The 17,763-nt window shown below is 29.8% G+C and overlaps 1 protein-coding gene and 1 pseudogene across 1 annotated transcript; both read right to left on the minus strand.

Annotated features, from left to right (window-relative positions):
- Positions 1 to 262: 262 nt before the first annotated feature.
- LOC110643127 ((-)-germacrene D synthase-like) lies at positions 263 to 8,827 on the minus strand (annotated as a pseudogene).
- Positions 8,828 to 14,116: 5,289 nt separating this feature from the next.
- LOC131174014 ((-)-germacrene D synthase-like) lies at positions 14,117 to 16,444 on the minus strand. The gene is made up of 6 exons (XM_058137036.1): positions 16,290 to 16,444; positions 15,820 to 16,189; positions 15,489 to 15,707; positions 15,058 to 15,196; positions 14,695 to 14,943; positions 14,117 to 14,529 (listed from the first exon to the last, which is right to left on the minus strand). Exons 1-6 carry the CDS (start codon positions 16,381 to 16,383, stop codon positions 14,236 to 14,238), a joined length of 1,365 nt encoding a protein of 454 aa, XP_057993019.1. The 5' UTR covers positions 16,384 to 16,444; the 3' UTR covers positions 14,117 to 14,235.
- Between the last annotated feature and the right edge of the window lie 1,319 nt (positions 16,445 to 17,763).

Below are 17,763 nucleotides of genomic sequence, written 5' to 3' on the forward strand. Positions count from 1 at the left end.
TTTTGGGACAACAATTAACATTCACGGTCTATTAATGCAAAAAGGGCTATAAGATTTTCTGGAAATCATCTACATCGATTCATTGAGACTATTCATTTATATAGCCTTAGGCGTTTGCAAACCAATTGAAGTCGTAATTTCAAGCCTTTAACCTAACTGAAATTAATAATAAAGATGGGCTTATTCATATTTAGTCTACTATACCAGCTTACCATCATTAAAATAAATAAATAAACGCTAAAAGGTCCTAATAGCCTCAAGCTTATATTGATACAGGATCAATGAGTAGAGAAGACACAAAATCTTTTAATACATCTTTAGCATGTGTGTAGCCATCTTTATTCTTATACACAACATCTAATACTCATACAAAATTGAGATTTCTTGTTAGGATAGGCATAGGGACAGAAGTCGGGTACAGGCACTCTTCATTAATATCCTTCCATGCACTCACAATTTTTTTTTTGTAATTTTTGGACAGCTTCTTCTTCTGTAGCACCATGTTGTTTCATGTCGCATTCGATGCTAGAAGCAATGTGCTCTCTTGCTCAAACTACATGAAATTAAATTATAAAAATTAAGTAACCATAAATACCAAAAAAAAAAAAAAATCCATATATGTTTCACAATATGCAGGAGATGAATTATTTAAATCATATAGAAATATATGCATGCGGGTTTAGAGATAGCACATCTAGCTAGTTATTACCTGGTGGGATACAATGTCGTTCATAAGCCTACAAATGATTGTTGAGGCTGTAACCATCTTAGGTTCAGTAAATAGCCAATCAAATGAGTCCTCCGTTACTGTATCTCCCATTCCAACAAGGGATGTAGTTACCAGCATTGCACAGGCTGAGGTAACTAATGCGATGGACATGTACTCCTCCATCGTCGGCATTTATTTCTGGTGGAACCTTTTGGATTCAATGAAGTAAGCTCTAACTTGATTTTTCATCTAACAAAACAAGAGAATTGCACGCATTCTTAAACAATTAATCAATATATTCACCCCTATATAATTGCTAGGAATTATGGGGTTTCAATTATATATTCACTTGTCTGAGACTTACTGTTTTTTTTTTGCATAGTAAAAACGGTATAATTGTTTTTGATAGACCATGTTTTCTTCAATTTCTGTATATACATCCAGAAATGCTTCGTAAAATTCTTTCATGTACTCCGGCAGCTGATCTATTGCTCTAATATCCCACCTGATCAAGATAAGATAGCCCCGTGTCAATTGAAATAATTTATGGTGTAGCTAAACTGTGCCTGGAATAAAGTTACGAAGTGAAAATAATGTTCGGATAAAATGAAGACCACATATGCATGTTTTTTTTTCCCAAATAGGGTATTCTTTTTTATTATTATTTTTTTAGAGTAAATTATTATTAGTCTCGAGATTTAGTGAAATCTACAATTTAGTTCACTATTTTTAAAACCCACGTACTAAGTTATGATATTTTAATAAAATTATAAATTAATTTTTACTATTAGAATCACTATTAATTTTAGCAATAAATGATCAAAATGCCATTTATTTTCAACATGAAGTAACTAAGTCATTGAGATTTAGTCAAACCTACAGTTTAGTCCCTACATTTAAACTTTATTTTTTTTTTTACAATTCATCCCTATATTATTAAAAATTAAATATCTACATTTTAATATTATTTACTAATAAACCTTTTTATTTTATAAATTGATCTCTAAATATTTTTATTTGTGAATAAGTCCCTATATTTATACAAAGATCCCTAAATATTATAATATATATGAATAAGCCCCTACCCTTTTACAAATTGGTCAATAAATAATATAATTATTTAGAATAAGCCCCTATATTTTTACAAATTGATCCCAAATTATTATAATTATTAACAAATAAGTCCTTATATTTTTATAAATTAATCTCTAAATATTATAATTATTTACTAATAAGCCCTTTATTTTTACAAATTGATAAATCATATATATTTCAAGTGAAAAAATTATCCTCTTATTATATATTATTTTACTTTATTTTATTTATTCCAAATACAAAATTTATTTCATTTGAAATGAATTTCACATTTAATATAAAATATACCAAACAAAGAAATTCATTTGTAAAAGAATTATATTATGAAATTCATTTGCAAATGAAATGAATTTTACCATAAAATTGAACCAAATAAGGACTTAAAATGACTTTAAAATAAATAATTTAACAATAAATTAATTTTTCATTTTTTGCTTTTATTAATTAGAAACGAATAAAAAAACTTATTTCTAATTTTTTAAATAATTTTTCTTATTATAAATGAAATTCCTTTTGAAATAGAAACGGATTAAAAACGGATAAGAATCCGTTTTTAATTCAAAATGGTATAATCTCTTTTTCTGAATTATAATCCATTGCTAACTAGAAACGAATTAGAAACGAAAAAAAAAAGTAAAAATGGAATTGTTTCCATTTCTAACTTATTTAGAAATGGAATGCTATCTATTTCTAATTTAGAAACTAATAGAAATTTATGTTTTTATAATTATTAGCAATGAATTAATTAGAAATGGATTTTTCCCGTTTCTAAACCAAATTAGAAATGGAAATCTTCAATTCAAATATGAAATTCGCATTTTTTTTTCTTGTAGTGTATAAACAAGAAAATTTATTAAAAACCAAGAAAAGCTTACTTTGTAACATCTAACTATTTAAGTCATCAGATTCCTCAATAAACCTTTCATAAGGCAATGCAAGTGAAAAAACCAGGCAATCACAATACAACACAATACGAAGCCTATTTATTGCTTTTAAACATGTCACTTAAATTTTTTATGTTAATATTCACATATTTTTATAATAGCAACTTTTTAAAAATAAATTTTAATTTCAATAATAAATAATCATAAATTGGACCTAATATTCAAACAAAGTCTTTTCTTTTTATAATTATATCTAATCATTTAATTTTTAATAACTAAATATTAATTATAAATTTATTTAATTGACTACGATAAAAATATTTTTTAATTATGAGAAATGCAAATGGGCTTATAATGTTCAAAGAATATTTTAATTAAAATTATAAGGGGTTCATAATTTAAAAAATAACATTTTTTTATCTTAATCAATTCAGGTACACACCTTTAATTTGGCCATTGAATAAATTAAAGTTTTGACATTGAAATTGAAATTGAAAAAAAATATTAAAATTAAAAGGAGTGAAATTAATAATTACGGTGGGTTTATTCTTTATTAGGCTACTGCTTGAAAACAAAGTAAAACGAAGATATTAAAAGGGTCCTAATAACCCCAAGCTTAAATTATTACGGGATGAATGAGTAAAGAAGACACAAAATCTTTTAACACATCTCTAACATGTGTGTAGCCATTTTTCTCCTTGTACAGAATATCTATTGCTCATGTAAAATTGAGAATTCTCGTTAGGACAGGAATAGGGATGGAAGTCGGGCATAAACACTGTTCATTAATATCCTTCCATGCATTCACAATTTATTTTTGAAATTCTTGGATAGTTTCTTCTTCCGTAGCACCATGTTGTTTCATGTAGCACGGAGGCAACATGCCCTCTTTTTTACTCAAATTACATACATACATAAGTAGAAATTAAATCATAAAAATTAAGGAACCATCAATACCAAAAAAAAATTCATATATATATATGTTTCATAATGTGCAGGAGACAAATTATTTAAATCATACGGAAATATATGCATGCGGGTTTAGAGGTGGCACATCTAGCTAGTTATTACCTTATGGAAGACAATGTCGTCCATGAGCCTACAAATGATTGCTGAGGCTCTAACCATCTTAGGTTCAGTAAATAACCAATCAAATGAGTCCTTCGTTACTATATTTCCATTCCAGCAAGGGATGTAGTTGCCAGCATTGCATAGCCTGAGGTAACTATTGCGATGGACATGTACTCCTCCATCTTTCAGTTTTTATTTCTGAGCGAACCATTTAGATTCAATGAAGTATGCTCTAACTTGATTTTTCATCTGACAGAATAAGAGAATTGCATGCCTTCTTAAACAATTAATCAATATTTCATCCCTATATAATTGCTATGAACTATAGGGTTTCAATTATATATTCGCCTGCCTGAGACTTACTGCTTCTTTTGCATAGCAGAAACGGCATAATCTTCCTTGATTGACCATGTTTTCTTCAATTTCTATACATACATCCAGAAATGCCTTCTAAAATTCTTTCATGAACTCTGGCAACTGATCTATTGTGCTAATATCCCACCTGATCAATATAAGATAGCCTCGTGTCAATTTGAATAATTTGTGGTGTATCCAAAGTCTAAACTGTGTTTGGAAAAAGTTGCTTACCGAAAATGATGTTCGGATAAAGGCCACAAATGCAAGATTTTTTCCCAAATAGATTATTATTATTATTATTATTATTATTATTATTATTATGAGCTACACAATGAGGTAGCTCCCCGTCATTCCCATTTAGGGATTCCAACCTTAGGTGGCCTTAATGTGAGAGGATGCGATGGATCAAACCTTTCTGTTTCTGGTGAAAAGAGCTCCAGTTCTTGAGGCGTTCCAAAGACATCATAAATATCATCAATGACTGAGGTCATAGCAAACATTTTGGTTAGAATCCTTCTGGCCAGAAAATATTCAGGCTCAAAGTACACCCCCAAAATCCAGAAGTAGCATTCTACGACTCTGTCTCTTGCAAAAGGAAGCTTGTTTGCAAAGTCTAATTCTTTCCACCACCTAATCAACATAACAGTATACAGAACTCAGTTCATTTTAAATGCCAAGTGCATAAGCTAATAATTAAAAAGAGAAATATAAACCTTGCATTTTAGTAGAGTGCTTACTTTGCAATATCGCTCAATTCCTTCTGATGTTGTTTTTGCAATATATTAAAGTCCAGCTTAGCAAAAGATAGCAGAACTTTATTACATGAGGCTTCTTCTTCGTAGATAGATAAGTAATGCCTTGCCTCTAGTCTGGTTATGCCCATGCGAGTAGGCTGCTTTAAAGCATGGGTAATTTGCGCTGCGAGAGGCGAACTTCGGGTAACCATGGACTCAAGGTGAGCAGTAGCGAAAGCTAGTGCTTCGCTAAAATGTCTTCTCCGTGCACACTGAGATGCGTAGCTTCATACAAGCTTAGCATTCCTCTGTGGTCATTAACAAGGGAATCCTTGAAGTTCCCTTGGCTGTCCTTGAACTTGTTGAAAACATCTGCACTTGTAAATTCACAATCAATGAACATAAAAAAATTCTTTTTTTTTTTTTTTTCTTATAAGCAATATCAAAAATTTCTTAACATAGCATAAATTAAGAACAAGAAAGCAAGTGAAGGAAAAGAGAAGAGGACATACCACACGACATGTTATAGCCCTGTTGTCTAACTAGCCGAAACTTGAGATACAAGATGAGTGGTTAACGAATTCTGCTTACCCATTCCATATTTGCTCAAAGAAGGAGTGGTTTGACATGTTGAAGAAAAGAAAAGAGAAAAGTAAACCTAGCCAATGGGAATAAAATGAAAGTTGAAGGTATTGGAAGAGTGAAAATCAAACTGTATGGTGATCAAGTAAAAGTGTTCGATGAAGTAAAATATGTTCCTAAATTTGAAAGGAATTTTATTTCCTTGGGTAAATTGGATTCTTTGGGTTATGGGTGTTCGATTCATGGTGGAGTAATGAAAGTTAATCGAGGTGCTCTTGTGATCATGAAGGGTGAGAAGTTTGGTACAAAGAATCTCTATAAATTGGAAGGAAGCACATCAATTAGAAGAATGCAAGTGGAAGCAAGAGGCAACATCAACAATCAAGAGTGCAAGGAAGTACCCAAGAGAAAATTGACTTTTGTGAAAATTGTGAAGACTAATTCCATTTGACTTGGAGGTGGAGATTGTTAGAGTCCAAGTTCAATTGGAATTAGAAAGTATAATTAATTTAGGAAGTATAATTAGTTTAGAAAGTTTAGTAGAATTTAAATTATGAAATTTAATAATTAGTGTCCTAAAAAGATTAGGTTTTAGTGGCCTATATATATAAATAATTGGTTGGTCATTATATGGAATGTATAGCAGTGAGCCCACAAAGTGGAGATGTGTGTTGAATTTCGAGAGTTTTGTTTGAGTGATTTTGAGGGTGAGAAAACATAATTATTTTTCCTTGATAGTGAATTTTTTTTGTGGAGTAGGCTAATGCCAAACCACGTTAAATTTTGTGTTCTTTATTTTGTGTGGGTGTGGTTTTTTCACAACAATAAGCTTTCACAGAAACTGGATTTGATCAATGCACTCCAATGCCTCGGCGTCTCTTGCCATTTTGAAAGTGAAATTGATGAAATTCTAGAAGAGATGAGCTCTGAATCTGATGATGATAATAATGACCTATATGCAATTGCTTTCAAGTTTATGAATCTTTTGCATTTTCCTTATCATCATCCACATTCAAACATTTATCATTAATACCATAATCCATTGCAATTGCAATAGTTTCTTCTTTTTCTTTTCCGCGACTCTTCTTGAATTATTTAAACTCTACAATATCTTCCTTCATCTTCATACAATGGTATTGAATATGACCCTTTTCATGAAAATAGTAGCATTCTCTATCTTCATGGTCTATTCGTGGTCTCGAGCTCAATCTATTATTCCTTCTCCAATTGTTTCCACGTGAATTGCTTCTATCACGGCTAGAACTAGCAACAAAAGCTCCACCTTCATTGTTACTACTTATCTTCTTAAACTTCTCATCATCCAAGATAATTGCAGTAACCTCCTCAACCTTCAAAGTCTCATTCCCAACTGTTAGAGTTGTCACCAAGTTTTTATAAGAGTGTGGGAGAGAGGTTAAAAGCAAGAGAGCTTTATTTTCTTCATCAGCCTTCACACCAACACTAGCCAATTGGGTAATTAATTTATCAAAAATATTAAGGTGATCCCTCACATCACATCAGTACCTTCATCCATTCTGAATTGATACAACTCATTCTTTAAGTATAAACGATTTGTGAGTGACTTTGATATGTACTAGCTCTTCAATTTCTTCCACAAAACAACTAGCGAAGTCTCCTCTAAGATATTGTATTTCACATCTGAGACTAACGTCAATCTAATCATACTCATAGCCCTTTGTTGAAGCTCCTCCCAATCATCATCTTTCATGGTCGCCGGTTACTTCTCATTCAATGCTTTAATTAATCCTTATTGTACAAGGACATCCTTCATGGTGCTTTGCCACAAACTGAAATTATTTTTCCCATCGAATGGCTCCACCTCAAATTTTGTGTTCACCATCTTTCATTGTATTTTACATCTGAGACTAACGTCAATCTAATCGTATTCACAACCGTTTGTTGAAGCTCTTCCCAATCATCATCTTTCATGGTCGTCGGTTACTTTTCGTTCAATCCTTTAATTAATCCTTGTTGTACAAGGACATCCTTTACGGTCCTTTGCCACAAATTGAAATTATTTTTCCCATCGAACGGCTCCACCTCAAATTTTGTTTTAACCATCTTGAATCACAGCTTTGATACCACTTGTTATGAAAAAACCACACCCACACAAAATAAAGAATACAAAATTTAACGTGGTTCAGCTTAAGCCTACTCTACCAAATAAATTCACTATCAAGGAAAAATAATTACAATCACTAATTATTTTTCTCACCCTCAAAATTACTTAAATAAAACTCACGAAATTCAACACACTTTTCTACTTTGTAGGCTCACTGCTATACATTTCATATAATGGCCAATCAACTATTCATATATACAGGCCACTAAAACCTAATCCTTTTAGGATTCTAATTATTAAACTTTATAATTTAAATTCTACTAAAATTTTTAAACTAATTATACTTCCTAAATTAATTATACTTTTTAATTCCAATTGGACTTGGGCTCTAACACTTATTTACGTTGATCATCAGCATGCTTTTCACTTCTTCCTTGAGCTTTTTATGATGCTCATCTATTTTGTCATTTGTTTTCTACGTCAAGAAAAACCAGGGAAAATAAGCACGTGCTTATGGGATCCTGCATCCTCTTTATCTATGATTTCGCTCTTAAATTATCAGAATGAGTGAGAATTTTTATTGAAAATCAATTTTTAATTTTTAGAAAGTGGTTCTTGAATTTTGAAACACTGCCGCAACCATTATGCAACCAAATATTTACATATGGCTTCAGCTACACTCCCAATTAAATTTTTTATGCATATTAAATAGAAAAAAGCTAAACATATTTTTAATTAATAATTATACTCAAATATTTTAATTTTAAATTAAATATCTGAATATTTAAAATTGGAGTAATTATAGTCAATTATCGAACTTACTTTTGAGAAATTTGAACTCTATTAAAAAATTTACAATCATGCATTTTATTATGAATGACAAAATGAATTCAAATAACAGTTTAATATTTTAATATCTATATTTTATTGTTATAAATTTTGAAATATGACTATATTAATTGTTACCAATTTTAAAGGTTTTAATACAATGTTTAAATGTAATTATCAATCAACAAAAAAAATTTGGTCTTTTTTTTTTAATCCAATTGGCCAATTTTTTATTATATATGAAGATTGATTTTGAAAACATATAAAATGATTAGGAAAGCGACAAGCAACATATTATAGATGAACAGAATTGAAGTGGAAGCAGAAATTATGCAGCATTTTTTACCAAATAGTGAGATTGGTATGAGAGGAAATGGTCACCCCAAATGCTAGGGTGAAAACCCGCAGATCGAAGTTTAATATCAGTAGGTTTGGCCGGAGGCGTAGAAAGAGCAGCAGCAGCAGCTGAAACTTGAAACGACATTTTCTATTAAAGGGCTATGTGGTTGTATGGAAATGATACAAAGCTGATAACTTTGGTTTGCTCAACTTTTGTGGACTTGCGGGGCTGTTTGGGTCGAGCCTTATTTATAGCCGAAGCAGAATCTTTGCGATGCTAAAAGAAACTTTCTTACTTGCATATAATTTATACATCAATCATAATTTTCAATAATATATTAATTATAAATTAAACAAACATATACATTCAAATATAGACAACTACAACTCGTTTTCAAAACGTTATTGTTTTGCTGTTAATTATTACCTGCGACAGCTATGTTATATACCTCTGGCTTTAATTTATTTCGGCCAACAAATATAGCACATGTAAAACAACAATACAATAATTTCAATCATAAGGGCACGGATCCAACAATAGTATAAGAATATTATTTTCACGAGAATCGTGTTAATTACTAAACTTTGATCACATATACTATTTAGACTTGAATTTAGTGAAAGCAATAAAAAAAAATAACTAAATATAGCAAGCTAAATAAACAGGTATTAATCAATTTCAAAGTTGAGAGTTTACACTCCAATTAATCGGTATTTCTCCAAATGATTTAATGAATAGGTAATTATGTTTTTGAAGGAAATTAATTCTAAGATCTCTAAAATTCTCTTTTAAGATATCCAAGAGATATTTTAACTAAACTAATTCCTACATTCCTGGCTCTTGATTTATTTAAAATCCATTAAGTTAGATAACTAATTTATAAATGCCCTTTCATAATTTTAGTCTATCTCTAGACCCAAAATCATTATTTATATATCTTCATTTTTCAACCATTAATCTTCATCTTTTAGTTCATCAATTAATGATTTAAAACCTAACTTAGAGAGAAAGCATGTAATCAAGTCACATGGAAAAGAATCAAAGCACAACTATTCATTTCATAAAACAAAATCATATTAATACCATAGATTAAAATAAAGTATTGCATCCTAACTCTGAAATCTAAATGAACTACTCACTCATGTTCAACTTTACAATGAAAGCTACGTAGAAAATAACAATAAGTATGAATATAAGCTAAAGAATCAAAGCCAAGATGAGAAATTTAGAAGCAATAATTAAGCCAAAATGAAAAGAATGCTCATATACTGTCAAATTGCTACCTCCTATTGGGTCAGAGAAGCAGTATAAGAAGAATTTGGAAAAGTCAAAATTTGTACAGTCCATGTCAACATCATGGTTAATTTACACAACTTGTGTAAATGCAAGGCTCATTTTACACAACCCTTGCAACTTGTTTGGCTCTGTCGTTCTTCAAACCTAGAGAAACATAAGTCGCGTGAACTTTACACAAGGATGGTGTAACATAATGAAGTGTCTTTACACGATCGCAAACATTGCTTGTGTTATCCCTTATGTTTCAGCATGGCTCCTTATGTGCAAGTGAAACTAAAGATTACACTACTTGTGTAACGAGAAGTAAAGCATGTGCATTGGCAAATTTGCAGTTACACGACTAGAAGTATAGGTTGTGCTGAAGTTCGTATAACCTTCTACTTTTCTAAAATTTGAAATTTCTCTATTGCTTTCAGGATTTATGAACTGATAGATCAACTTAAATTTCTTCTTTACTTGCTCCCAATATTTTTTGTACTTCAATTTCACCTAAAAGGCAAGAAAAAAAAATTATAAAATTATAAAAATTGAGTAAACTAAACTAAAACACTACTAAAAGTATATTAAAAAATCCTATATATAGGGGCAAAATATATATGCAAAAATAGTTATTGTATATTCTATTGTATATTCTATTATATATTCTACAAAAAATAGTTATTTAACAAATAAAATTATTAGAGAATAATTATTAATTTAGCATTTAATAATTAAAATAAGCTTATAAGGCCTTAATACAAACACACATCTTACAATACTGTAATATTTAGAAATTAATAATTTTTTATTTATTTTTAATATATTATATGAGATAAAATTACAAAAAGAAAATTACTAACTTAGGCGTGTTATATGAGAACCATAATTGACGAAATCAAAATCATAAAAAAAAATGTGTAGGTGGTGAGTAGTGACTAGCAGGCCTTTGAATATGACAAAATTTTGTTTCAAATGAGAATCACAATTGATGAAATCAAAATTAAAATCTTTGAAAAAAAAGACGTAAGTGGTGAGTAGTGAGTAACGACACGATCTTTTGTTTAAGTTAAGAATCACAATCGACATAATCAAAGTTAAAATCTTTGGAAAAAAATGATATAAGTGATTGAGTAGTGGATAGAGAGTAGTGAGCCTTTATCAACTTTGAAGTGACAAGGGCCTAAAACTAAGATATCGTGATATTTTCATTAAATATGATAAAAATCTTTTTGAAATGAGAATTATAATTGACGAAATCAAAATTAAAATTATTGAAAAAAAACATATAAGTGGTGAGTAGTAAGTAGCCACACGATCGTTTGTTTAAGATGAGAATCATAATCCACATGATTAAAATCAAAATTTTTGAAAAAAAAATGATATAAATGATTGAGTAGTGGGTAAAGAGCAGTGAGCCTTCATCAACTTTGAAGTGACAAGGGCCTAAAACTAAGACAGGGTGCAAATGATCGAATATTGATGGCCACGATCTTAAAAGGAGATAAAAAGAATATCCTTCCACCTATTATTTGTGGCTACAATTTATGCTCACGTCCTAGCTACAAATCTTCACTTTGTAATTCATACATCTAAATCTCATATTAACAAGTTTATCTTTATTTTTGTAGAATATATGTGAATTTTTATGTATTTTCACACTATATATTCTTCCAATTTGAAATTTAGAATTTTATAATAATTTAATTTAATTAATTTTTTATTAATATTTATATTTAAAATAAAAAAATTTATTTTTTTATTTAAAAAATAAATAAACAAGTATAATTGTGTAAAAATTTAATTAAATTCATTTTTAATAAATTATCTATTTCAATCGAAATCATTATAAGCAGGGGAGCGAACGCAAGATTGAATGTGAAGGGTAAATATAAAAGTTATGTAATTACCATAATTAACAATGCCGCCTATCACCATCCTGCCAAATATCATTTTTGGCGTTTGGAATTGTCCGCTTTGTGCCCATAGCTTGTCTTGATAGTGTCATGTCACTTGTCACTTGTGTTGGCATTGGTTTTATGTTTGTTATGATCAACATGCGCATTCTCTGGTCTTTTTTTTTTATATTGATGTTAATAATTGGGGAACGTTTATAAAAAATAAAATTTATAAATGATATTTTTATTAAACAACATAATTGACATTTATTTTTTAATAAATCATATATTTTATTAATTATAGATGGTTTTAAAATATATATATATATATATAATTTTTTATTAATATATAAATGAAATTAATTAAAATAAATAATAATATTTAAATAATATAAATTTAATAATATACATATAAATAGACAATCACTTAAACCTTCGGAGAATCACTACTTAAATTTACTCATGCACTTATCTTAAATTAAAAAATAGTCATTTCAATATTAGACTAATTATACTTTATTGATCAAAAACCTATTAGATATTATAAAAATATTATCAATTAAAGCATAAATTCATTAAGACATTTTATTAAATATGTTAAAGATGAAAATGAGAAAAAAAAATGTTAAAAAATATTAATTTGGTATTAAAACAATAGATAACACCAAAAATTATGAAATATTTAAATCTTAGTTAGTAACTATTTAAAATTACAAATCCTAATCTATAAATCAAAGTTAAAAATTATAGGAATCAATATTTAAGAATTGAGTCAAAAAGTAAAGTAATAAAGAGAAATTAAAAAGCAGCAAACAATTTGAATCGTGCCAAAATCAAGGATACATGTATTCTTTTAACTTTACACACAATTCTTTTTTTTTTTTTTTTTTAAATGAGGGGGCCAAGGCTCTCTTTAAATTATTATAGGAAGTGTAGGATGTGGAATTCGAATGTTCTCATGTATGCCAAATAAAAATACTATTCATGAAATTCTTTAGGGTTCGCATATATATGCAATTCAAATGATAAAAGCATGCAACTTTAATTTGTCAAATACCAGACAGAATGTATAATATATATCCAATTAATCATGACTGCGGCACTGAATCTGATACACATACATCATGCTACTTGCATATCTCAAGCATGATTTGCAATATTTAACAGGGTTGTTTCAGGATATTACCTTGACATTCACATGTAAATATATAATGGGATAATTTGGACTCTTATTTTTGAGCCCGTGAATGAATGTATTAATTGGATTCTTATGATGATGGGATACAGTAATAAATCAATGCCTCATTAATTGTCAGATCCATTAAAAATTATTGGTCCAACAGAAAAGGATTGAATGTATAAACTTGCCTTGAATAACGGGTCGTGTAGAATGTAATTTTTTTTTTTTTAAATGTAAGATGTGGATTTGCATCCTACAATACTAATTTGAGCATTTAATTACTATATTCCATGCAAGTGGAAGTGGGCCACTTTTGTCGACAAATTAGGCCAAGTCAGCATTGAAATTGAGAGATTAAAAAATATTTTTTTAAAAAATATATTATTATAAATATTATTTAATATTTAATAATTAAATTTATTTTTATATTATTTAAGAAAATACTTTCTTAATAATAATTTTAACATTAATATCAAATCGACTCTTATTCTTGAAGTTTTTGTAAGTTTTCAAATAAGAATCTTATATATGATATATAATCAAAGCATGATCAACTAATATTGCAAAGGGACTATAAAAAATAATATAATATAATAATCACTATTTTCACAGTTTCAATATAACAAAAGAATTTTTTATTGAAACTTTTTTTTAATATATAACAAAAGAATTTTTTATTGAAACTTTTTTTTAATATATAACAAAAGAATTTTTTATTAAAAATAAGGAAAACTTAACTTATAACATCTAACTGACCATGTGGTTGGACGCTTCAATATATCTTTCTTAAGATGGTGTATAAGTTAAGTGAAAAAAAATCTGACAATCATACTACAACACAATACAATTATTATTTTCAAACATATCAATTAAATTTTTTCGATTAATATTCATATTGTTTTATAATAATATTTTTTATTTTTTTAAATAAATTTTAATTTCTATAATAAATAATTATAAATTAGACGTAATAGTCAAACAAAGTCTTTTTTTTATAATTATATCTAATCATTTAATTTTTAATAACTAAATATTAATTATAAATTTATTTAAAGTTATGAAATTGAAATTCAAACAAAACTATTAAAATTAAAAGGATTGAAATTAATAATTAAAGTAGGTTTATTCTTAATTAAACTAAAATACCAACTACTTAAAAAAAAAAAAAAAAAGAAAACTAAAAAGTCCTAATAATCCCAAGCTTATGTTATTACGGGATTAATGAGTAGAGTAGACACATAATCTTTTAACACATCTTCAGCATGTGTGTAACCATCTTCATCCTTGTACACAACATCTATTACTCGTGAAAAATTGAGAATTCTTGTTAGGACAGGCATAGGAACGGAAGTCGGGTACAGGCACTCTTCGTTAATATCCTTCCATGCACTCACAATTTGTTTCTGAAATTCTTGGACAGCTTCTTCTTCTGTAGCACCATGTTGTTTCATGTAGCACTCGATGCTGGAGGCAACGTGCCCTCTCTTTTGCTCAAACTACATACATACACAAATAAAAATTAAATCATAAAAATTAAGGAACCGTAAATACAACAAAAAAAATCCATATATATATGTTTCATAATATGCAGGAGATGAGTTATTTAAATCATACAAAAATATATGCATGCGGGTTAGATAGCACACCTAACTGGTTATTACCTTATGGGATACAATGTCGTCCATAAGCCTACCAATGATTGCTGAGGCCGTAACCATCTTAGGTTCAGTAAATAACCAATCAAATGAGTCCTCCGTTACTATATCTCCCATTGCAAGAAGGGATGTAGTTTCCAGCATTGCATAGGCTGAGGTAACTAATGCGATGGACATGTACTCCTCCATCGTCGGTATGTATTTCTGGTGGAACCATTTGGATTCAATGAAGTAAGCTCTAACTTGTTTTTTCATCTGCCAAACAAGGGAATTGCACGCCTTCTTAAACAAATAATCAATATTTCACACCCCACATAATTACTATGAATTATGGGGTTTCAACTATATATTCGCCTGCCTAATACTTACTGCTTCTTTTGCATAATAGAAACGGTATAATCTTCCCTGTTTGATCATGTTTTCTTCAATTTCTGTATATACATCAAGAAATGCCTTGTAAAATTCTTTCATGTACTCCGGCAGCTGATCTATTGCGCTAATATCCCACCTGATCAAGATAAGATAGCCCCATGTCAACTGGAATAATTTGTGGTGTATCTAAACTGTGCCTAGAATAAATTTACGTAGTGAAAAAGATGTTCGGATAAATGAAGACCACTTATGCAAGATATTTTTCCCAAATAGAGTATTATTATTATTATTATTATTATTATTATTATTATTATTATTATTATTATTATTATTATTATGAGCTACACAATGAGGTAGCTCCTCCGCAATCCCATTTATGGATTCCAACCTTAGATGGCCTTAATGAGAGAGGATGCGATGGATCAAACCTTTCTATTGCTGCTGTAAAGAGCTCAAGTTCTTGAGGTGTTCCAAAGACATCATAAATATCATCAATGACTGAGGTCATAGCAATCACTTTGGTTAGAATCCTTCTGGCCAGAAAATATTCAGGCTCAAAGTACACCCCCATAATCCAGAAGTAGCATTCTACGACTCTGTCTCTTGCAAAAGGAAGCTTGTTTGCAAAGTCTAATTCTTTCCACCACCTAATCAACATAATCAGTATACAGAACCCAGTTCATTTTCAATGCCAAGTGCACAAGCTAATTAAAAAGAGAAACATAAACCTTGCATTTTAGCAGGGTGCTTAGTGCTTACTTCGCAATATCGCTCAATTCCTTCTGATGTTGTTTTTGCAATATATTAAAGTCCAGCTTAGCAAAAGATAGCAGAATTTTATTACATGAGGCTTCTTCTTCGTAGATAGAGAAGTAATGCCTTGCCTCTAGTCTGGGTAGGCCCTTGCGAATAGGCCGCTTTAAAGCATGGGTAATTTGCGCTGCCAGAGGCGAACTTTGCGAAACCATGGACTCAAGGTGAGCAGTAGTGAAAGCTAGTGCTTCGTCTAAAATGTCTTCTCCGTGCAACCTGAGATGCGTAGCTTCATAAAAGCATAGCATTCCTCTGTGGTCATTGACAAGGGAATCCTTGAAGTTCCCTTGGCTGTCCTTGAACTTGTTGAAAACATCTGTATTTATAAATTGACAACTTATGAATATCAGAAAATTCTTAACATAGCCTAATTTAAGAGCAAGAAAGCAAGTGAAGGAAGAGGGAAGAGAACATACCGCACGACATGTTATAGCCTTGTTGTCTAACTAGCCGAAACTTGAGAGCAATTGCATATAGGTCATCATTATCATCATCAGATTCAGAGCTCATCTCTTTTAGAATTTCATCAATTTCACTGTCAAAATGGTAAGAGACGCCTAGGCGTTGTATTGCTGATGCGTCCCAACCGCAAGTGTACGGGTCGTACAAGTAGTATAGAAAAATATCGATCCCACGAGGAGTTGTGTTAATGATTGAATTTTTGATATAAAAGTTGACTAAATTGAAGTATTTATGAGATTAAAATGATGAATTAATGGGTAATGGAGTGTGAAATCTAATTGTGCAAAATTAATATTCTATTCAACAATGTATTAATTAAACTAAAATTGCATCAAATAGAAATAAGCAAGTTCAAATATGGCAATATTTAAATTGGCAAATGATTAAATTCGATTAGAAATTAACAATGGTAAAAAGCGATTAGGAGTTCGGTATTTCATATTCGAGCTATTTTGGGATTTTAAATTGGTTATCCAATCTTGTGAAACTAATGGGTTTTAAGGAGATTAATTCTTAAATCCTTTGAATTCCCTTTCGAGTGAGACAAAGAGTGCCTTAATCAAACTAATCCTACTTTCGTGGAGTTAGAATTAATTAAGACCCATTAAGTTCTTTAATTAATCTATGAATCCTCTTAATCCTTAGCCTATTTCTAGGTCTAAGTTAATTAAGTCCAATTTCTGATTATCTATCACAAGGCCTTCTCCTTTGATTGCTTCAACCATGGATTAAGAACATTACTCAATGGGATCCTACATTAAGCATGTCATTAAGCATACAAGAAATGAATAAAACTCATTAAGACCACAAATATGGATTACCCAATCAAAATCCTCAAAATATCTCAAATATTACAACCCTTACTCCAGAATCAAAAGTAAACTACTCACTATCCATAATGCTTACAAGATATGATGAGTTTAAATGGAAATAAAGCTTTAATCTAAGCTAAGAAGTAAGTAATTAAACACTAGAAATGTAGAAAAGTGTAAAGAAAGAAAGAAATCTGCAAATCTTAGTTGAAAATGGTGTGGAAGGTGAAATGACTCCTCAAATGCCTTAGCCTCCTCCTTTCTTCCTTTGCTCCTTTTTCTCCCCTTTTAAAATGAGAAAATGGGACTATTTATAGCATTTTTCGACATGGAGCCCTAAAATAGTATGTTCTAGGAGGAATACATTAAGGGAATCTTACATGACTCATTAATGAACTCTTTATGGGATTGCATAAGTGGGTGCATAAGTTATCTGATCCCTTATGCGATTTAACTGGTTCTGGATCACTTATGCATGACTTGGTGCATAGGTTATGCACAAATTCGTGAATGTGCATAAGGAGGTGAGAATGTGCATAAGCTATGCAGTCTCCTTATGCACATTTAATTTGGTTCTGAGCAGTGATCTTCCTCCTTATGCGAAGCGCATAGCTTA

The sequence above is a fragment of the Hevea brasiliensis genome, chromosome 15, assembly GCF_030052815.1.
Source record: "Hevea brasiliensis isolate MT/VB/25A 57/8 chromosome 15, ASM3005281v1, whole genome shotgun sequence".
Taxonomy (NCBI): domain Eukaryota; kingdom Viridiplantae; phylum Streptophyta; class Magnoliopsida; order Malpighiales; family Euphorbiaceae; genus Hevea; species Hevea brasiliensis.

What these genes read in the sequence shown, in the direction of transcription:
- LOC131174014 (XM_058137036.1), bottom strand. Translation starts at nt 16,383, where the DNA reads ATGAGCTCTGAATCTGATGATGATAATGATGACCTATATGCAATTGCT. An exon ending in AGGCTATAACATGTCGTGCG is followed by an intron (nt 16,190 to 16,289) that starts GTATGTTCTCTT and finishes TTATAAATACAG; the next exon opens with ATGTTTTCAACAAGTTCAAG. An exon ending in GAATTGAGCGATATTGCGAA is followed by an intron (nt 15,708 to 15,819) that starts GTAAGCACTAAG and finishes TATGTTGATTAG; the next exon opens with GTGGTGGAAAGAATTAGACT.